Genomic DNA, 23730 nt, shown 5'->3' with positions numbered 1-23730 from the left:
GTAGCCCTCACATTTTAATTCTCTATCAGAAGGCCTATGCTGGATCCTTCTCACTCACTTTAAGCTCCTCTTCGTACTACACCTGCTTGACGATTTCCTGCTCATTGATCACCCCGCTGCCCACACCCCAATTTTTGGACATTCTATCACGCTTTTTCACAAGTTGGGTGTTCCCCTTTCAAGTGAAAAAACCACGGGCCCCACCACATCTCTCGAATTTCTCGGCATCACGCTTGATTCTCTAAACATGCAAGCTTCCCTGCCTAAAGATAAACTCGGCAGGATCAGGTCTATTTGCATGTCATTCTCCGGTCAGTTTGGGTCTCATAACGCAATCTCCCATCCCTATTAGGCCACCTCAATTTTGCCATGTGCATCATTCCTCAAGGCCGCTCCTTCGTTTCCCGCCTCCTCACACTAGCCCATTCCGTAGACAACCTCTCCGACATCATATCAAATCGATGCCAGCTGCCGCTCGGACCTCCTCTTCTGGTCACAACTATTAAATCACTGGAATGGCATTTCCTATTTTCACAATAAAAAACCCGAATCTCCGGACGACACGTCCCTTTTCATGTACGCGGCTCCCTCCGTAGGATTCGGGGGATATTTCCTAGAATCATGGTTCACAGGGAAATGGCCAGACAAATTTTTCAATACAGCTTCCTACGCTCCCTCATCCGCTGTCTTTGAAATTTATCCCATCGGCTTGGCCAGCGTTATAAGGGGTTCCCATAGTTTTGCGACAATTCCGCAGTCGTCACTATAATCAATAAAGGCTGGTCCTCCTCTAGCCTCATGACCCTTATGAGATGTCTGACACGGCAGAGCATTTCCTGCAACTTCATTATCTCAGCCAGACACATTCCTGGGTTTTTCAATGTAATCGCTGACTCCCTCTCTATGCCCCCCCCCCCCAGCAAAAAAACATTCTCTGCCTACCCCTCTCAGACCTCCTGCTGGATTAAGCCCCTCCTTACTAGCCCATTTAAATTTGCCCAGTCCACACTCACTTCCTACAACTCCACCTGAGCCCACTATTCCTCCTTCTGCCAATCACACAGTACTACTCTATTTTCAGTTCTGATCTCCCAGTGTGTGCGTTCATTTCCTTTTGCTTTCACACTAGACATCTCAAATTTCCTCCCCCTATTCATCACTCCATCCCTAGCCCCCCATGTCGCGCTACTGGTTCAGAAACCACCTCACCGCACCCTAAAACATTGTGGTCTCTCCCCTCATGTCTTCTCGTGGCACTCTTTTTGCATCAGAGCAGCTACTACTGCCGCTCTTCGAGGTATACTGGAGTCCACCGTCAAGATGCTCGGTCATTGGTCTTCCTCATCCCACTTGAAATATTGGACTCAAGATGGCGCCGAGTATGGCTGCTGCGTTGCGAGCTCCGACACAACATAGCAATGGTTTGTTTGTTTTGTTTACAATTCTTATGTTTTTTGTCTTGGATGTTGTCTGCCTTATTGTCTACGACAGACAAACACTTTTGGACATTGGTTCAGCAATCTCACACCGAAAACCGGACTTCACATTCCTCAATGCCGACCCGCTGTTTACAAACACGCAAGCGGAGCCCTTTGTCTGGGCAGCACGGCCGCGGAAACGCAGGAGGAAAAGGGGAAACAGAGCCGGCGTTCTCATCAGAGTAAGACGCCGCGCAAATCGACCCCCGCTACCCACTATTCTACTGGCAAATGTTCAGTCTCTGGATAACAAGCTCTGCGAGCTGAAAGCGCGGATCTCTTTCCAACGAGAGACGAGGGACTGCTGCATTATCTGCCTTACGGAAACTTGGATGTCTGCGGAGATTCCAGACTCAGCCATTGAACCCGCGGGGTTCTCCATGCTCCGAGCGGACAGAGCGAAAGACCTCTCAGGTAAAACTAGAGGAGGTGGTGTATGTTTTATGATCAACAAATCCTGGTGTGATCAGAGGAACGTACATTCCATCAAGTCTTTCTGTTCTCCTGATCTGGAATTTCTTATGCTTCTGTGTCGACCATTCTGGCTACCGAGGGAATTCACAGCGGTCATTATCACTGCTGTGTACATTCCCCCACAAGCCGACACAGACCGGGCACTCAAGGAACTGTATGGGAGTATAAATGAGCAGGAAACCGCGCACCCTGAGGCCGCGTTCATTGTGATTTAATAAAGCCAGTTTAAAATCAGTCGCACCAAAATATCACCAGCACATTAGTTTCAACACACGAGGGGACCGGGTTTTGGACCATTGCTACTCTCCGTTCCGGGATGGCTACAAATCCCTCCCCCGCCCACCATTTGGCAAATCGGACCACTCTTCCATTCTGCTTCTGCCCGCTTACAGGCAGAAATTGAAACAGGAAGCACCCACCCTCAGAACGATCCAGTGCTGGTCGGACCAATCAGACTCTACGCTGTTTTGATCGCACGGACTGGGAGATGTTCCGGTCCGCCTCTGATGACGACATCGAGCTTTACGCTGATAGCGTAATGTGTTTCATCAGAACGTGCGTAGAGGAAGTGATTCCGACCAGAACTGTATGAATCTATCCGAATCAGAAGCCGTGGATCAATAGCGATGTTCGCGCGGCACTTAATGTGCGGACCTCCGCTTTTAATTCCGGGAACGCGGAGGAGCATAAACAAGCCAGTTATGCCCTCCGAAAAACTATCAAAACAGCAAAACGCCAGTACAGGAGCAAGATTGAAGGACAGTTTAACACCACCAACTCTAGAAGCATGTGGCAGGGAATTAACATCATCACGGACTTTAAAGGGAATAAAAACTCCGCCATGAACACCGCTGCCTCTCTACCGGATGAGCTAAATACTTTTTATGCTCGTTTCGAGGGAAATAACACCGCCCTCGCGGAGAGAGCTCTCACGGCCGAAGCTACAGAGGTTAGTTCACTCTCCGTCTCTGTAGCGGATGTAACCCGATCCTTCCGACGGGTGAATATCCGCAAAGCCGCGGGTCCAGACGGCATTCCGGGCCGCGTCATCAGAGCGTGCGCGAACCAGCTGGCTGGTGTTTTTACGGACATTTTCAACCTTTCCCTCTCTTTGTCTGTAGTCCCCACATGCTTTAAAACATCCACCATTGTGCCTGTTCCAAAACAATCAAAAATAACTTGTTTAAATGACTGGCGTCCTGTTGCTCTGACCCCCATCATCAGCATGTTTTGAGAGACTAATCAGAGATTACATCTGCTCTGTATTACCACTCAATCTTGACCCGCTGCAGTTTGCATACCGCAACAACCGCTCCACTGATGATGCCATTGCATCTACAATACACACTGCTCTCTCCCACCTGGAAAAAAAGAACACTTATGTGAGAATGTTGTTTGTAGACTACAGCTCAGCATTCAACACCATAGTGCCCTCCAAGCTAGATGAGAAACTCCGGGCTCTGGGCTTAAACAGCTCGCTGTGCAGCTGGATCCTGGACTTCCTGTCAAGCAGACGCCAGGTGGTTAGAATAGGCAGCAACATCTCCTCATCACTGACCCTCAACACTGGAGCCCCGCAGGGCTGTGTTCTCAGCCCACTACTGTATTCCCTGTACACACATGACTGTGTGGCAACACATAACTCCAATGCCATCATTAAGTTTGCTGATGACACGACGGTGGTAGGTCTGATCACTGACAATGATAAAACAGCCTACAGAGAGGAGGTGCACACTCTGACACACTGGTGTCAGGAGCACAACCTCTCCCTCAACGTCAGTAAGACAAAGGAGCTTGTGGTGGACTTCAGAAGAAAAGACAGAGAACACAGTCCAATCACCATCAATGGAGCACCAGTGGAGAGAGTCAGCAGCTTCAAGTTCCTGGGTGTCCACATCACTGAGGAACTCACATGGTCCGTCCACACTGAAGTCGTTGTGAAGAAGGCTCATCAGCGCCTCTTCTTCCTGAGACGGCTGAGGAAGTTTGGAATGAACCGCCACATCCTCACACGGTTCTACACCTGCACTGTGGAGAGCATCCTGACTGGCTGTATCTCCACCTGGTACGGCAATAGCACCGCCCACAACCGCAAAGCACTGCAAAGGGTGGTGCGAACTGCCAAACACATCATCGGAGGTGAGCTTCCCTCCCTCCAGGAAATATATACAAGGCGGTGTGTGAAAAAAGCTCGGAGGATCATCAGAGACTCCAGCCACCCGAGCCATGGGCTGTTCTCACTGCTACCATCAGGTAGGCGGTATCACAGCATCAGGACCCGCACCAGCCGACTCCATGATAGCTTCTCCCCCAAGCAATCAGACTTCTGAACTCTTGATCTCCCACGATCAAAATACATCAGCCCTGCACTTTATTACTCTTTTATCTCACACCGGACTGTCATAAATTATATTACTGTTATTATATTATGTCTCTCTTAACAACTGACTATCAACCGACAGCCTGAATGTCAATACAGTACAATACTGTACATTCTATATATATATATATATATATATATATATATATATATATATATACTTTTTTTATATATATTTTAATTTTTAATTTTTATTGAATAATGTGTATCTATATAGTAAAAAACAAAAAAACAAAAAAAACAAAAAACAAAAACAAAAACAGCATATTGTATACTGTACAGTGTATGTTATTATTTGTATATTGTTGAGTGTAATTATGTGTATAACAGATGTTTAAATTGTGTTGTGTTAATTTGATGTTTTAAGTTGTGTAATTATGTATAACAGATGTTTAAATTGTGTTGTGTTAATTTGATGTTTTAAGTTGAGTGTAATTATGTGTATAACAGATGCTTAAATTGTGTTGTGTTAATTTGATGTTTTAAGTTGAGTTTAATTATGTATAACAGATGTTTAAATTGTGTTGTGTTAATTTGATGTTGTTGTAAATTGGTATATGTCTCATCACTGTCACGACTGCTATGTTGATCGGAACTGCACCCAAGAATTTCACACACCATTGCACTTGTGTATATGGCTATGTGACAATAAAGTGATTTGATTTGATTTGATTTGATATAGTCGACCTAACCCAAATCATCAAACAAGCTCAACTCTCCAACACCCATAAGTTTTCATACCTATCTGGTGGTGGTTGGTGGCTCTCTCTCATCACATCTTTCCCCACACAATGATTCAATTCAAGCACGTCCATCGTTTCACAAGGATAACCCATAACTTTGTCTACCCTCCTCGCCAGGGCTTCCATAATCTCAAGCATGGTTTCCTTTGCATTGATATTGCACAAGTCAGCTTGACCTCGCCAGAAAGCTCACACTATCATGGGATATCTTTAAACATCGCCATTACCGTATGGCTTTATGTATGATGTTCACCTTGGCAAAGATAACCATCAAACAATGTCCGCCCTCATCAGAGGGTTCATAATCAAATGTTTTCTTTCAACGAAAGGTATTGCACGCAACGTCGCCATTATAGTATGGCTTTACGCTACGTTGTTCATCTTTCGGCAAAGATATTCAAATGATTCTTCCCTCGTTGGAGGGTTTTCATAATCAAACATTGTTTTCTTTTAACGAAGGGTATTGCATGCAATGTCGCCATTATCATATGGCTTTACGCTACGTTGTTCACTTTTGGCAAAGATATTCAAACAACTCTTCCCTCGTCGGAGGGTTTTCATAATCAAATGTTGTTTATCTTTCAACAAAGATACTGCACAACAACACTGGCATAACATAGGGCCTCATACCACGTTGTTCATCTTTGGCAAAGATTCTGCACAACCAGGGGCTCCTCGACGGAGGGCCCAAAATCGCACTCAAGAACAAGGATAAAAATAAACTAAAAAAACCGGGACAAGGACAAAATCAAACTCAAGAAAACAAAACAAAACACCAAAGACAAGATAAAGGAGGGGAAAAAAAAACCGCATGGCTTTTCCTATTGCAAAGGTATTGCACAACCATGCCAGAGATATTGCGCATTTCATGTCAAATGTAGGTGTTCACATCTCTTTTTATTTTTCCCCTCTTCTCCAGAATGAACGCCTAACACAAGACCTGGTTTGTACCTGATTGGATCTTCTCTTTGGGGATAGTATTCTACTTTCTCTCTCTTTTGGGGTAGGCTCCTCGCCCCTGCCTCCTATCTCTGGCAGGATATGACGGTTCCGAGTACAACTTCTTCGGACCGCCAGGCGGGGCTTAAGCCAAAGAGAGACATTACATTTCTGTTTTATATTCATCAAATAAATGTCATCTTAAATTTCACTCAAGTCTGCGAGTCTTCCTGATAGAAAAGTGAGCGCAGCATAGTTCTAGCGGGAAGACTAGCAGCTGTACGTCATCGCACCATTAGCTAGGTAACTCCTAGCCAATCACATGTAAGCCAATGCTTTATAAGTCTGCTCACAATCTATCACATTGTGTTTCAGTGTGCTAACACGGCAACCTCCACCACCCCACCAGCACCAGTTGAGTCCCATCCTGCATGGGGTTAGGCTCCTCGCCCCGGCCTCCTATCTCCAGCAGGATATGACGATTCCGAGTACAACTTCTTCGGACTGCCAGACGGGGCTTACGCCAAAGAGAGTCATTACATTTCTGTTTTATATTCATCAAATAAATGTCATCTTAAATTTCACTCATGTCTGCGAGTCTTCCTGATAGAACTGATTTTTCGCTTACCATCTAATCTGCACAGACCTTGACATGTGGCCTTGTTAGGAGATGATCAACATTATTCGCTTCACCTGTGAGTGGCCATAATGTTTTGGCTCATCTGTGTATATTGTACCTGTACTTTGGCGCAACTCTCTCGATCACGGATGTGGGAAGTAACAATGCGTTCTGTTTCCTCCCGAAGATGAGGGAAAGAATCCAGCTGAGAATGAAATAAATAAATCATATTCACAGTTTTTGGATAATGCAGATCCAGATGTAGCACACGTATATCTCCGAGATATCTGTTTTAGGTCTTTTCATCTGGAAAGCATCGCATTCTAATCAACATCTGCTAAACATCTTAAAAAGATCAGATTTACAAAAATTCTAAATCATAAATGTCTCAAAGATATCTGCTGAATCCGACATCCTGCTTACACCTGAGGGAAAATGTCTTATATACATATTGCAGATGAGCAAACAACCTAAAAAATATGTCTTCCAGATGTAAAAACACACATCAAATAGATGTCTGGGTGATCAAGGCATCATGAAATGTATTTCTTTAAGATAAAAAATGGATAGTATTGTTTACAATGTTTACAGCATAGTCTGGTACCATGTCTTTTTCTGACAAAGATCTTACAACATCTCTAGTTCAAGGGACCCTTTACCTAAGAAAAACCAGCAACCCTTGGTATTTCAACATATGGATCATACCACTCCTGACCTCCTACACTGTAATATATATATATATATATATATATATATATATATATATATATATATATATTTTTTTTTTTTTTTTTTTTTTTTTAATCAGGTACCCTAAAAATGGGTTTACTATGGTAACATCTTAATAAACTTGTTTTATTTAAGACAAAACATTTAATATAACTAAATCAACCTGACTAAATTGGGTTACACCAACAAAAGACATTTTTAAGGGTTAGCTCAAGTAGAAATAGATCCTTTAATGTAACAAATTCACATTAGCACTTTTTACAGTGTACAGTGTTATATTGGTCATGGAGAGGGTTAGGTCTATGAGTTCTTGTCTAGTACAGGACCATTGAAAACATAATGAAAGCAAAGTGTATTGAGAAAAACACATAACAAATAAACTAGAGCTGTCAGAAATAATGACATGCAAAATTAACGTATGCGATTAATTAAAAAAGTTAATTTTTCTTAATCGCGATTAACACATTTACCGTTAATACAACATACTCCAGCATAAACTCTTGTTGAAATGGCAGAACCTACGTAATGTGTCTGCCTGGAGTCATTACTCAGATGCACATGCCACAAACACACACACACCAGAGCCCTTCTACCAAGGGGAGCCTAAAAGCTTAGCATAAAATTGCATAATGCAGCGGTCTCATTGACATTCTATGAGTGGTAGTCGTAACACGGTAGTTGACCGTTATGCTCTCTCTTATGACAGAGCCGCAGAGGTTGTTATCTAAGTAAACAAAAGAATCTCTGCACACACACACAACAGCGCTTCTGTGATAAAATTATGGAGAAAGGACTTCTTACAAGCCCAGATGAAACTTGTGATAGAAATCAAGTATTGTTCCACCTATGTAAGACGCATTTTAATTACCACAGAAGCACGTCAAGTCTTAATTATCGGCAAAACGCAGAATGAGACGTTTGGTGTTGTGGTGTTGATGCCCTTATGTGAATCATGAACGTGGCTTTGTAACTGCTGTAACAAAGCGGATAGTCATAGTCTACCAGCAGATTAATATTGTGGAGGATGAGAGTTTAAGAGATTTAATGCCCACTGCATGGAAAAGGCAACCTGTGTGGGTACTAGTTCTTTAAGTTTGTCAACCTCCCAATTAGACTTTGTGAAATATTTAATGTTACTTGAATTGGTGCTGTTTTAGAGCATTTCTATCTTTATATTGTGGAAAGCTTTGTTTGGAAAATGCTAATAAAGCATTATATTGTTACATATTGTTTTTGTTTTTCTTTCCTAAATTGGAAATAAACACATTTTGACAGGAAAAGAAGTATATATATTTCAGCAATTTAAAAATCTGCGATTAATCGTTATTAATGGCGAAAAATTATGCGATTAATCACACTTAAACATTTTAATCGACTGACAGCATTAACATAAACATATACAGTAACATATAATGAACTGCAATACTTTAGTTTACATCATTTTATGATGGTCATGTACAGTGTTCAATTATTAAAGATATTCCTCTTTATTCTGTTAATTCTCCTTCACGGTAACAGACATTGTACATAACTCTTCCTGCTAATCAGGTAGAACAACTGGGGCACTACTTTTATCTTACACCTTTTTATTTCATTATTAATGAACTGTCTTTAATCTTTTCTAAACCAGTGTTAAATGGTTCACTAGCTCAATAATCGTTCAAAATCAGAAGTTAATAATTCCAAAAACAATTATAGACCAATAATTTGGCAACGTCACTGCCTACGCCACAGACAGATGTGGTGGCAAAAAGACAGGTGCAAACAGTAAACCAAACCTGTAGTTAGAACCTAGCTTTGAACCTGAAGGCTAATTTTATTCTAAATTATCTTTTAGAGATATTTAGGGGAGCTAGCTAGCGCTAGCTGTGTAATTTGTAAAATCTAACAAAACAGTTTGCTGGCAACTACTTTCTGCGCATGCTCTGCAATGTTTGTAAACAATGGGATTGGCCTATACCTGCACTGAATTAAAGAATCTTCAGTATAGTTATTGTGGCATGGTAAACTAAATGTTTCTGTGTAAAGAGCACCTTATTGGAGCACTGACGAACTGTGTTGATGAGCTCCTGAACCACCAGATCAATACACTTGATACACGGCTCTTTCAACTTCACTATCTGCTTCTTCACTATCGCCTCAAAGGCCATGTCTGGAGTGAACAAACCCGTCCTGTGTTAGAAAGACACAGAGCAAACATTTTTACATGTTATGTAAATGTCTCTGCATCACCACTCATAAAAAACAACTGATGCCACATTTATAAAACACACATTCAGTACATACAGAATGTTCAACTTTGGGCCATTTCATGTCCCAGGGGTTGATAAGATTTTGACTTTCTTTTTTTATATGTAAGGTGACATTAAAACTGACTTGGAAACATTTTACCAGGCCTTCATCATTTATTTTTGGTACTTATTTAATACCTTATTTATAGATTTTTCTGTTTTAGCCTGGTCCCAGACCCAGACTTTCAATATTAAACTATAAAAACCATTAATAAAAATACAAATTACTACATTTTTTAAACTATAATAATCTAAACAAAGAGTCAAATACTGTAAACATACTGTAAACAATTTAAATATTTATTGTGTGAAAATAATTTCTATAAATTTTTCAAGTCTCACAGCGTCATTTCCATCACACCAAACTATTTTGCCCCAAATCACATTTTTTTTTTTTTTTTTTTTTTTACGTTAGTGTACTTGTAAACCAAGTGGACAAAATTGTCAGTGTAGTGCATGCTTGAGATGAAATATGTGACAAGTGATGTTGGACAGAGTAAACAGAGTATTTTTATTGCCTGTCATTCTCTCAATCAAACTGTAATTTTGGCAAACAAAATAAAATGGAGATGGAAATGACAATGTGTTGGGAATTTTCATTACAAAAATGACATAAATCTCCTGTGATGCATGTTGTACATACACTGTTGGACACTGATAGATTGAAAAGCATGCATACTTGATTTTTTAAAGACTTTTGTTTTCTCTTTTGCATGACTTTTAGATGATATGAGATTAATAAAAGCAGGGTGGATTTAGAAACATAATTTGTGCACAGACATGTTATACATTGCTTGTAGTTTATATCAGGCAAATGATTGTACACTCACATTCTACACAAATCTTTGTAAATGAGGCACCTGATGCATCTGGATTTATCCAATGTGTGCAATTACAAATCCCTGCTTCATACTAAAACTGAACGATAATGATACAGGGGTAAAATCTGTTCCAAAATACTTATATGTTATAAGTGATAATATAAACACATCATTCTCAATCAATATATCAACTCTCACCTGATACCATGGATGTTCTTGATGGCGTAGCTGATTTCACGGCGCATTTCTTTCTCATCACACTCCATCTGTGCAGCACAAAACAAACACAGTTTTAAGACTATTAATTGTTCAAAAGAGTGGCGCCTGCAGCGATGAGTTCATCGCTCTTTTTTAAGCACTTTGAATTTATTAAGTGATGAAGTTGGAACTCATAAAATCCAGTGGACTTCTTAAACATTACTGACACCTTCAACAGATGGAAACAAAGATATTGTTACAATGATATAATGCAGAGAAACAATAAATGCCTAATGGAGGAATGGACACTAAATGAAAATGTTTTGACAAGTTATCCCAACACTTGCCTTGACCAGCTCGAAAGGGAAGCGCTCATGGAAGATGCGGTTGATTTTGGCTCCTCCTGATAGTTCGACCGTGTCCACCTGATCACCAGAACCTTCAATACGTTTCTCAAAGTCTACCGAGAACTGCTGCACCATCCTGTCACATACGCAAAGAGGTTAACAGATGTATGCAATATTTAATGGCACATCATAAAAGTCAACAGGAAACAGCATTCGCAACCAATTCTACTTCTGTAATAAGTCATATTTCCAGCCTGATCTCGTGAAAATTACATGACTGTGGCGACACTTTTGCAAAATTACATTACAAGGTTCATTATACATATCGCGGCAATTCCGATTTGAAATGTCCACGGTGTGTCACTGAAGTGAGTTAAAAGTTCTCCTAAACAGATGACGTTTTTAAGGTTAAAGCTCTATCTAGTTGAGCTACTGCACACTTTTGAGTTTGCAGTGGATTGTGGAGGACTGCTTGGATTGCTTTTTTTCCAAATCTATCATTATTTGCTATTATTGCCGAAACTAAAGCATGGGAAACTGGCAGCCCGCGGGCCGTATTGAAGATTGGATTTTGTACATTGAAAATGTGTTAATGTGAAGATTGCATTCAGGCTAGTGTGAAATTACCACTATCTACCAGTAGAGGTCGCTTGTTCCAAACAGTTCATGTTTGCCAAAATTAGTCATAAAACAAGACAATTGACTATGAAAACCAGTCGAATTGGGAAACAGTTTTTCTGTTTAGCAAGTTCACAGGGAAACCCATGTATTTGGAGACTAAATCTGTCAAGAAAGTTTTCGATTTGAATCACCATTACACAGGGCCGTAGCTAGTGGGGTGAATGGTGGTAATGATTCTACAGGCCCAAAGGTCCAGGGGGGGCCACAACAAATTTGAAACTGTATTATTAATAGGTAAGGGGCCCAGAGCAATATATATTCACAGGGCCCAGAATTCCTTGCTACGGCCCTGCCATTACACCAATGCTCACAAAGAGAAGTATGAGAGATACACACCGGTGACACCAAAGCTGCTCTCATCACATTTAATAGACAGTGCAAGAATCACTAAAGGCATCTTATGCTGTTTCGCTTGGACATTAAAGAAATGCGTGAATGAGATGGCCTGTCAGATTACTGAAAAGTCTTGTGAACAGTGAGAATGTGTTTTGCATTGGAACAGATCAGTGCATGTGTGTGTGTGTGTTGCGGGGGTGGTGTGGTGCAGAAATGTTTTGTATTTGGGCACTGAAATGTTAGGTTCTTGTATTCAACATTGTTATTGATGATTATGTTTGAATTTTGGTGATAATATTTGGATTTAAATTTTAAATTGTTTTTTTTATTTTTTTTATATATGTTAGGTTCCTTTTCGGAAATGTACAGACAATACAAATGAGACATTAAATTTTCTTGATAATATGTATTATTGAAGTAGTATTGCCCGTCAATTTTATATATATATATATATATATATATATATATATATACAGTTACAATCAAATTATTCAACCCCCCTGACCAGCAATATGTTCTGTTGATGTGAATTAAAACACACCAACTAAAACCTCAGTAAACAGTCAAAGTACATTTTTAATACACTTTTGGGTGATTTTACATTTCTCATGAGCAAAAGCTTCCAGCTCATTGACATTCTTTGGTTTCTGTACTGCCACTGCTTCCTTGAAATCCCAACAAAAATTTTCAATGGGATTTTAATGATGGACTGAAAGGGCCATTTAAGGACATTCCTCAACCCATCCCTGAACCAGATTTTGGACAACTTGAATGTATCCTTGGTGTTATTGTCTTGGTGGAAAGTCCAGTGATCACAGAGCTTCAATTTAAACACTGAAGGCATCACAATACCCACAGAACTGCCGCTCGCTGAATGTTTTTTGTTTTTCACATCATTCTCTTTACACTGTAGAGACTATTGCTCGTGAAAATCCCAGGAGATCAGCAGTTACAGAAATACTCAAACCAGCCCAGCTGGCACCAAAAATCATGCCACGGTCGAAATCTGATCATATTTGTTTTCCCCATTCTGATGGTTTATGTAAACATTAACTGAAGCTCCTGAAAATCCTGTCGATTAAATTAAATTTAGTGTGATTAATTATACAAAAATTAACATGTTCAAAAAATTAAAGCAATTAATCATTCCCACTGATGTGTATGTAAATTCCTTTATAAAAGAACGTATTTTCCAACCATACGAGCAATTTAAGCTCGAAGTGCATCTGTTTTTACGAGCCGTGTCAATAGTTGGCAGTGTGCATTAACAAACCTCACTAGCAGCGCAGCAATAGAATGAGAACCATTCACGGTGGAAGCACAACAAGTGGGCAAAACCCAACAGAATACAGGAATCTTGAGGCACAATTTTCAAAGTTTCCAATTCTTTTAACTTGACAAAGCGTACTAAAAATGCAGCATTTATGATGCTGAATACCAGTGAGAGTTCCAAACGCGTCCGTCTGAGGACGCGTCTGAGGATACACACATGTACGTGTGTCTGAGGATACACACATGTACATGGAGCAACAATTAAAAATAGTGCAGACGGAACGCAAGAACACATATTGTGAGAACTGGAACTCAATGCAAGACAGGCTTGTTCAATGATATGAGAATAAATCAAACAATATATTGAGTTCTTAAGCCACTTTGTATATAATCAATGTATTATTCATCTGCCACAACAATGCAGTTTATTTCAAACTGAATTTCAATCCGTATTATATATTTATTATAGGTCCTAAATATTATATTTATAAATATTTAAATTATTATGCAATATTTATATGAATTATCTTTATATGGGTGCTTTCTCAGCTAATAATGATGTATGTAATTAATTGCGATTGTAATTAAATCCATTATCGATCGACAGCAATAATATATATATATATCAAGTATATTACCTATTATAATTAACAAAATCTTTAAAACAATGCATTTGTCATTCATAGATTACCCAGTATAATGAGGAAATTGAGTAAGGGGGTGAACAATGTGAGAGTGCAGATTTGTAATCCGGTCCTTTGGTAGAAAGCAGAAAAAGTTTGGCCCTCGTCACCTTCAAAGTTGCCCATCCCTGCCGTAACCATTAACCGGCATTAATTATGGCTGCATTACCTACAACATTGTCTAAATACCTATCTGGCTATACTGTATATTAACATTAACCAATAGCCCATGTGACCTTGATGATGTCAGCCAAAAACAGTTATTTCTGAGGTGGCACAAGTTTCTTTGCAATAACACGCACTGATGAAATGTTCACAATAAGACCAAGAAATGTATTAAATTAAGTAAAAAGAGTCAATGTAGATTTCATGATGACTGTATAGCTGTGAGTATGGCATAAAAAGAATAACTAACTGCAGAAGGGCTTTGGTCTTGCGTGAGGGGTCGTCAGGCCGGTAGTGCCGGTATTCTTCCGCCTCTTTGTCCAGCGCCAACAGCTGTGACTGCAGTTTACTGCGGAAGGCAGGGAGCGTATCCCGGATGTGGTTGGTCAGTTGCTATAAAAACACAAACACAGAGATATATAATACCATGCAGTATATATATAATATAATACCATACCAGAACTTACACAAAACCTCAGCAGACACATTTTGTAAATGCTCGATAAAAGGTTTAGCATTTTTTGTTTTATACAAAATTTTATAATTATCATAATAGTTAAGATGTTATACTAAATTAAAACACAAAACTAGCTAAACACTTAATTATTATAAAGAACAAAATCAAGTTACAAGTAATTTATCTGACAATTTAGTTTGCACAGTGTCTAATTAGTTCAGTGTCTAATATTACAATAATTGCTTATTGTAGTTTTACAGTTCTCTGGAATATTTGACTGTGATTGGTCAATGACAGCTACCCAGATCTCTGAGATGTCTGTTTTAGATCTTTTAATCTGGAAAGCATCACAATTTAATTAACATCTGCTAAACATCTTAAAAAGATCATATTTACAATCATTCTAAATCAAATGTTTCAAAGACATTTGCTGAATGTTTTATTGACATGCGTCTTATAGACGTATTGCAGATGAGCAAACAATGTTAAAAAAAAACATCTTCCAGATGTAAACACACACATCAAATAGATGTCTGGGTGATGTATGTGTGCTATCAGGGTAAAATGTATATTTGACCGTTATCACAGGCAAACAATTTCCTACATAGCTGTGCTAGTTTCAAATCAAATCCCTTTATTGTCACTCAACCATATACACAAGTGCAACAGAGGGTGAAAGTCTTGGGTGCAGTTCCAAGCAACATAGCAGTCATGACAGTGATGAGACATATACGAATTTACAATAAAAATCAGATTTGCACAACACAATTTACATATCTAATATACACATAATTACACACAATATACAAATAATAATACACATACACACAATATAGGATACACAGTATACAATAAAAATAATATATATAAAATATACAGTAGGTTGTATTGTGCTGTATTGACATTCAGGTTGTCGGTTGATAGTCAGCTGCCAGTGTGTTGTAAGAGAGAATATAATTTATGACAGTCCAGTGTGAGATTAATAAAAAGCAGTGCTGATGTATACTGATTGTGAGAGATCAAGAGTTCAAAAGTCTGATTGCTTGGGGGAAGAAGCTGTCATGAAGTCGGCTGGTGCGGGTCCTGATGCTGCGATACCGCCTACCTGATGGTAGCAGTGAGAGCAGCCCATGGCTCGGGTGGCTGGAGTCTCTGATGATCCTCCGAGCTTTTTTCACACACCACCTGGTATATATGTCCTGGAGGGAGGGAAGCTCACCTCTGATGATGTGTCTGGCAGTTTGCACCACCCTTTGCAGGGCTTTGCGGTTGAAGGCAGTGCTGTTGTTGTACCAGACAGTGATGCAGCCAGTCAGGATGCTCTCTACAGTGCTGGTGTAGAACAATGTGAGGATGTGGTGGTTCATTCCAAACTTGCTCAGCCATCTCAGGAAGAAGAGGCGCTGGTGAGCCTTTTTCACAAAGACCTCAGTGTGGACGGACCATGTGAGTTCCTCTGTGATGTGGATACCGAGGAACTTGAAGCTGCTGACTCTCTCCACCGGTGCTCCATTGATGATGATAGGGCTGTGTTCTCTGTCTTTTCTACTGAAGTCCACCACAAGCTCCTTGGTCATACTGACGTTGAGGGAGAGGTTGTGCTCCTGACACCAGCATGTCAGAGTTTCATCATTGTCAGTGATCAGACCTACCACCATCGTATCATCAGCAAACTTAATGATGCCATTGGAGCTATGTGTTGCCACACAGTCATGTGTGTACAGGGAATACAGGAGTGGGCTGAGAACACAGCCCTGTGGGGCTCCAGTGTTGAGGATCAATGATGAGGAGATGTTGCTGCCTATTCTAACCACCTGGTGTCTGCTTGACAGGAAGTCCAGGATCCAACTGCACAGCGAGCTGTTTAAGCCCAGAGCCCGGAGTTTCACATCAAGATTGGAGGGCACTCTGGTGTTGAATGCTGAGCTGTAGTCTACAAACAGCATTCTCACATATGTGTTCCTTTTTTCCAGGTGGGAGAGAGGTGTGTAATGTAGATGCAATGGCATCACCAGTGGAGTTTGTTGTCCAGAGACTGAACATTTGCCAGTAGAATACTGGGTAGCGGGGGTCGATTTGCATGACGTCTTAGTCTGATGAGAACGTCAGCTCTCCTTCCCCTTTTCCGGCTGCGTTTCCACGGCTGGGCTGCCCAGACAAAGGGCTCCGCTGGCGTGTTTGAAAACAGCGGGTCGGCATTGAAGTATTTAAAGTCAGGTTTTCGGTGTGCTATTGCAGAACCAATGTCCAAAAATGTTTGTCTATCGTATACAAAAAGGCAGACAACATCCAAGACAAAAACATAAGAATTGTAGACAAAACAAACAAAAAACTGCAATATTGGGTTGGAGCTCGCAACGCAGCAGCCATACTCGGAGCCATCTTGAACTACTCATGCCTCTTATATCACTCCACACTCTCTTTCTTCTCACATAATAAAATCATTTACACTCAAATCAATTGTTCATGTACATTCTATGTATTTGCACATTACTGTATTGTGCATCATCTCTTATATAACAGATCAGATGAATTTAAAGCATTTATCTAAAGGTGTTTGTACCTGATTGAGGACTTTCTGCAGGTGAGGGGTGCCCATGTTGTCTCCAATGTGTCTGTATGCTGGATGAGAGAGAAAGAACTTCCTCTCTGCTGCCAGAGCAGCTTTAATGTCCTTCTTCCCATCAATGTCCTTCTGACTGCGGTTCACCACTCCAATGTAACCTGAGAGACAGAGAGAAAAAAATCATGCATGGTGGAGGCGGGAGAAAGAGAATCAGCTGTCACTCTTAATTTTAAATAACCATATAAAAGATCCTAAGAGGTCTAATTTGCCACTACATTTGATAAATCACTTTTAACTAAAATGTTAAAACATGTTGTGAATGCACAACATTGTGGGTGTTCATAAAAGAAATGGTACACAGAAATAGAAAAAAGAAAGCAGTAAACACACCACTGTCAGGTGCCAGAATTCAAAATTGATCACAACTGCTATGTTGTTATTTGTACTTTTAAAATACATTTATTTTTTTCTACATTTTCTAAATTTTTGTGTTGTACATAATTTCCTTAGTGTTCGTATCTGTTCATTTTTTTAATTTGTTTGTATGTCTTTCGTGTTGTGAAAAATCAATAGATTATTCGCAAAAAGAAAGCAGACAACATGGGTTGTAATAAACTGTAGATATTTTGTAATAAAGAAAACAACTGATAAATATGATAAAAAGAAGATGGCGTCCTCCATGACAGATGCTTTTGCATGCCCCTCTCGGTTGAAAAAAATGCTAAAATTGCAAAAACAGCGTGAATTGTTCACCTCGGCGTAGTGGGAGGAGCTTGTTCTCCAAAACCTCTCTGGCATCTGTACCTTCATCCATCAGGTCAAGTTTAGTGATCACACCAATAGTCCTCTGGCCTGTAAGATGTACATAATGAGATCACTTTAATGATGCCTTTAAAGCAATGATTCCAGGAAATGTTTATTGCAGAAAATCACGCTATAAAGTCAAAAAGAAAAACATACATACTTTATACTATGCATTTACGGCTCCTTTTTATGTGATTGTACAGTAGAGACAGAACATTGCTGGACAGAGAGGGAGAGGAATGGATTGGCATATGACACAGGCTGTAATCGAACCTGCAGCCCAACTGGAGCATGTGCTTTACGTAATAGTTTGAACAATGATGCTATAATCTTGTACAATATCCACTCTGCAGGTGGTGCCAGATAGTTTACTGTGAGATTACACTTAAAATTTTGAAGTCTGTTTTCAGATCATCTATATAATGTCATGCCATTTAATGGTCGAAAAGATGACATTTGCCTCGAAGCTTCTCAATGCTTAATCGCAGCTCAACAGTTAGCATACAATGTGTATATTACTAATATGTTTACATTTTAAAGTACTTTTTTAAAAAGTTTAAAAAGTGCTTTAGGCATACAGAAAAAAAAAAAGAAAGAAAAACACAAACAAACAAATCGGCAAATGAACTGCCTAATAATTTTTTTATTGTAATGTTAATGTCTGAAGAAAGAAACGCATAATTTTACCTTGTCACTGTAGTTCGTCTTCTTTATTTTTAGGAAGGTAGGTGTTTAGAATCAAACTAATTACAAACGCGATTACTTAATCGATACTCAATTATGTAAGGGCAATATCATTGAAAATTATTATAAAATATATAATATTTCTATTATTTTAGATTAATAATATTGCAAAGCACCTTGATTCCATGATTTATTTATTTATTTGACGGTTATCACTTTTAATCTTTTCTTTGGGAGGCATTTCATTTAGTAGACAGCAGCCAATAACACAAAAACAGTTAACATCGAACAATACAAAAATGAGCTTATGAGCTATTTATTAAAGTAGGCCTAACTGCCGGATTTAAAAAAAAAAAAAAAAAAAGGGGTATCATGCAAATCTCATACAGGGACCTGGGAGATCCTCGCCATCCACGCAGACGATGCAATTAACCGTCAGTTTTGTGCTACCATATGCAATTTATTTGTTTACAAGAGGATGAAAGAGAGGGCTTCTCGAAAGAAAAGACGCGGTTGTCAGTCAACTCATTACGCTGTACATTATACGCCACATCGTGATTTTACATTTGTCTTTACGGGATTGTCCCGGGATGTGTGTGATTGCAAGCACAGATTACTGGGAAGCTCGGGCAGTGTGAATGATCAAAATGTTGCCGTCCCAGCAGTGGCAGTTCTAGCTTGTATGGCTCCCTGGGCGAAACCCGCTTCAACACACCCCCAAAGTTGTTGACAAAGTTGTTGGCAGTTGTATAAAAGTTGTTGATGGGGGGGTGCTTCTATGGTGCCTTGGGCAAAACCCGCTTCAAGGTGCCTCGTGCCGCCCCCAACAAGATGACGCCCTGGGCAACTGCACATGTCGCCCATGCCTAAATCCTCTACTGAGTCCCAGAACATTTGCTGGAATGACTTGTGAAAGGGGCTTTAGTGGAATCAACTAACACTTTTTGTATTGGGGGGGTCTGTAAAGTGAAAAAACAATATTATGCAATTAGTCCACTGTATGTGTGTAAGGTGAGCTTTTACATTTGGGTGTGAAAAAATTCCAAAATATACAGCAGCTGAAAAAGTTAACATTGAATGTGGACAATTTTTGGAGGGTTTAAATGCAGATATGTGAAGCTAATAATTACTTACTTTGGAGATGGGGGCGTGGTCGAGTGATGTTCTGTGGAGAGCGAGGCTGGGAGAGGAAGAGCGGTAAGGATTGACACCTGTGGAAAATTATCTCTAACAGCTGTTTTGTGTTGCAGTGAGAGCTGAAGAGAGATATAAGGGCAGTACAGACTGCCGGAATGGGGAGAGACCAACCTTAGTGTGTGTGTGTGCCCTGCTGAAAGAAAATCATGTGTGTTAACCTAAATGAATAAAACCTTACGTGGATTGTTTATCCGGCTCCCGCTTCCTCCTTCCTACCTGAACAAATTACTTGTCACAGTTGTGCCGAAACCCGGGACTGGGAGGAAGATACGTCGTCATGGAGTCCTCACCCTTTGCCGAACTTATCAAGACCCTTGCCATCATCCTACAAACTCAACATCAGGCTCTGCTTAATCTGCGCCAGGAACAGGAGCAGCGCTTCCAGGCCCTCCTACAAGCTCAAGTGGATGATTGACAGTTGCTTCATAGCTTGATACCCCAGGGAGATTCTACCAACGCAACACCAGCCGCCACCCCGTCATGTCCCACTTCACACTCGCGAAGATGGGACCAGAGGATGACCCGGAGGCGTTCGTGGAGTTATTTGAGCATGCGGCGGAAGCATTGGGATGGCCAGAGTCCCAGTGGGCTGTTCGGCTGCTGCCGCTGCAGTCGGAAGGCTGCTGGCTGAAGAATGCAGCCGAGGAGGTGCTCGATCTGGTGGTACTGGAACAGTTCATTGCCCGGCTATCGAAAGGAACAGCAGAGTGGGTCCAGTGCCACCGACCGGCATCGCTGGATGAGGTGGTCAAGCTGGCTGAGGACCATATGGCGGCATATCCGGGGGCCGGCGAGCCTTCTCCTTCTGTCTCTCTCTCTCTCCCTCTCCTTCCTCCCCCTGTCCTGTTCCTGTTCCCCGGAAATGGGGAATTATGACCCCAAAGCCGGTTCCCCCATCTCTTTCCGCTCTCTCCCACAGGCTGGTAAATCAGGTACCACGGATAAGGGCGTGAAATCTGGGCAGGTCAGCTGGAGCTGCGGGGAACCTGGGCACTTCCAGGACCGATGCCCCACCATGGAGGTGGGGGATCTCCGATGCGCCACAGGCCGCCCCCGATCAAGCAGGAATGTACCAGATACCTGTGAGTATTAAGGGGGTACATACCAATCCTTGGTGGATTCAGGTTGTAACCAAACCTCCATTCACCAAGGCTTGGTTCAATTAGAGGCTTTGGGTTTAAGCAGGCAGGTGAAGGTTCAAAGTTACCCTTTAGTGACAGTCATCATTCAATTTCGATGTTGAGGCTGCAGTTAGTGCGGTTATTGAGGGGAATATGTGTGGATGGGTCCTGCAACAAAGTGTCTCAGTGTGTGGTTTGCAGTTCGCTGGCTGGGGATGCGATGCCAGGGCTATCTACATCAGCTCCACGTCAGGAGGACGCAAGGGAGGGGGAAGTCTCGGCTTCCCCAGCCTTTAGAGGATTCCCTGTAGGGGAGTTCCCTCTGGAGCAGATGCGAGACAAAACCCTTAGGCACACCTTCGACCTGGTGAAGGTGATTGATTGGATCGGTTGTATTGAGTGACACAGGACACTCAGACAAAGGAAGATACAACCCAACTTTTAGAACCAAATAGCCATCGGGAAATGCTATTCCAGACAGCTCATCATAATTCCTGAGGGCATGAAAAAACACTGAACCGTCTGATGGCCCGTTTCTATTGGCCGGGCATTCGAGAGAATGTTTGCAGGTGGTGTGCAGCATGCCATGAATGTCAGCTGGTGAATCCGGCAGCCACCCCGAAAGCACCATTGTGCCCCCTTCCATTGATCGAGGTCCCCTTTGAAAGAATTGTCATGAGCCTCGTCGGGCCATTGGAATGGACGTCATGAGTGCATCGCTTTGTGTTGGTTCTGGTGGACTACACAATGCGATATCCATAAGCAGTGCCTCTGCGCAACATCTCAGCATGAAGTGTTGCGGAGGCACTGTTCAGAGTTATCTCCCAAGTGGGTATTCCGAAAGAAATCTTCACAGATCAGGGCACTACGTTTATGTCACGCACCCTACACGAACAGTACAAATGATTGGAGATTAAATCGATTCGTACCAGCGTCTACCACCCCCAAACATACGGCTTGGTCAAATGATTTAATCAAACTCTAAAGAACACGATTCATAAGTTCATGCACAATGATGCTCGGAATTGGGACAAGTGGCTCAAGCCCCTATTATTTGCAGTTCGAGAGGTCCCGCAAGCCTCCACAGGGATTTCCCCATTCAAATTACTGTATGGGCATCTGCCTTGCGGCGTGTTCGACGTTCGAGGAGGGACCTTCAAATAGCAAAAACAAAATTCAATATGTTCTTGATCTGAGAGCAAAACTCCACACACTGGGGCAACTAACACAGGAGAATTTGCTCCAGCTCAAGAGCGTCAATTCCGTGAGTCACGTGACACCATGCAAGGAGCGGACGTGTGAATGGCGAGCTCTGTGCAATTTACTAGTTTTATTACTATTTGTGTCATAAACCGGTGAGATTCGATACACCCTGATTCTTAACTGTTCTAGGAAGACAATATGTAAAAAAATTCAAAATCCTCGGGCTCTGGAGATATTAAAACACACTTTTAGAGGCTACCACCCCTGGAGTTCGCTAGTTTGAATCCCAGGGTGTGCTGAGTGACTCCAGCCAGGTCTCCTAAGCAACCAAATTGGCCCGGTTGCTAGGGAGGGTAGAGTCACATGGGGTAACCTCCTCGTGATCGCTATAATGTGGTTAGTTCTCGGTGGGGCATGTGGTGAGTTGAGCGTGATTGCTGCGGTGGATGGCGTGAAGCCTCCACATGCACTATGTCTCCGTGACAACACGCTCAACAAGCCACGTGATAAGATGCACGGGTTGACGATCTCAGACGCGGAGGCAACTGGGATTCGTCCTCCGCCACCAGGACTGAGGTGAATCACTACGCGACCACGAGGACTTAAAAGCACATTGGGAATTGGGCATGCCAAAATTGGGAGAAAAAGGGGAAAAAAGACACTTTTAGTATCAGGCCGAAACAGGCCAAAAGCCCCGGACTCAATTCGGATGGTGAACTGAAAGAAATCCGGCGTGAATTGATGAATGTGTCGGCAATGCTGACAAAGGTCGTTGCAGATTTGGAGGATCTTGCAGTGATACGTTGATCAATCACTTCCATGGAGGCAAAATTCTCTGAGTTGGTTACAAGAACTTTGGATGTTGAGAAACGGATCGATTATCTGGAGTCATCAGAGAGGGAATTAGCTGCTAACCCGCTAGCGACCAAGATAGATTTGGAATGCGTTTGGGACTTTGAGAATCGTAATCGATGAAACAATGTCCAAATTGTTGGAATTCCTGAGCATGAGGAAGGCTGAGATATGGTGAAGTTCCTAGACAAGCTCTTCCCGAGTCTGCTCGACATAACAGGCCATAAGCTGGAAACAGAACAAGCTCACAGAGTTACGGCTCGGAGATCCGCTAAGGGAGACAGGCCCCGTTCAATTCTGGCCAAATTTCTGAGATCATCCGATCTTGTGTTACGCGAGGCGAGGGTAAAGGAAGGCTTTTTTGGAAGAACCATGACACTTTCTTGTTCCCAGATTTTGCAAATTCGACAAGAGATCGATTCAAGTAATGCAAGAAACTCTTTCATCAACGGAAGATCGCTTTTGCACTGTTTCCGGCCAAACTGAGAACTGATACTAAGGATGGCCGTAGAGAATTTACATGCCCACAGCAAGCATTATCCTACATAAAGACATTGGAGTAAGCCATTTGGTGATTTTTATGTTGCCGCTTAGTGGACTGAACATACACTCGACTGTCTGAGGAAGCTGGGCACCTTTTTCGTTTCTTTTTGTGCTTGTTCCGCCTAGCGGGTGGAGTTTGTTTAGAGT

General features: G+C 41.5%; 1 protein-coding gene across 1 annotated transcript in view; it reads right to left on the bottom strand.

The window, feature by feature from the left end:
* The window catches only part of LOC127442862 (dynamin-3-like), a 114664-nt gene that overhangs the window by 77211 nt on the left and 13723 nt on the right, over positions 1-23730 (bottom strand). Inside the window, exons 6-12 of the mRNA XM_051701137.1 lie at positions 17933-18031; positions 17177-17337; positions 14407-14549; positions 11020-11155; positions 10673-10740; positions 9396-9534; positions 6752-6838 (exon numbers count right to left, since the gene is read on the bottom strand). Coding sequence (XP_051557097.1) covers positions 6752-6838; positions 9396-9534; positions 10673-10740; positions 11020-11155; positions 14407-14549; positions 17177-17337; positions 17933-18031 — 833 coding nt within the window. The remainder of the gene's footprint in view (positions 1-6751; positions 6839-9395; positions 9535-10672; positions 10741-11019; positions 11156-14406; positions 14550-17176; positions 17338-17932; positions 18032-23730) is intronic.

The sequence above is a fragment of the Myxocyprinus asiaticus genome, chromosome 6, assembly GCF_019703515.2.
Source record: "Myxocyprinus asiaticus isolate MX2 ecotype Aquarium Trade chromosome 6, UBuf_Myxa_2, whole genome shotgun sequence".
In the NCBI taxonomy this organism is placed as follows: Eukaryota; Metazoa; Chordata; class Actinopteri; order Cypriniformes; family Catostomidae; genus Myxocyprinus; species Myxocyprinus asiaticus.
This window is presented reverse-complemented; position numbering and strand designations above follow the sequence as displayed.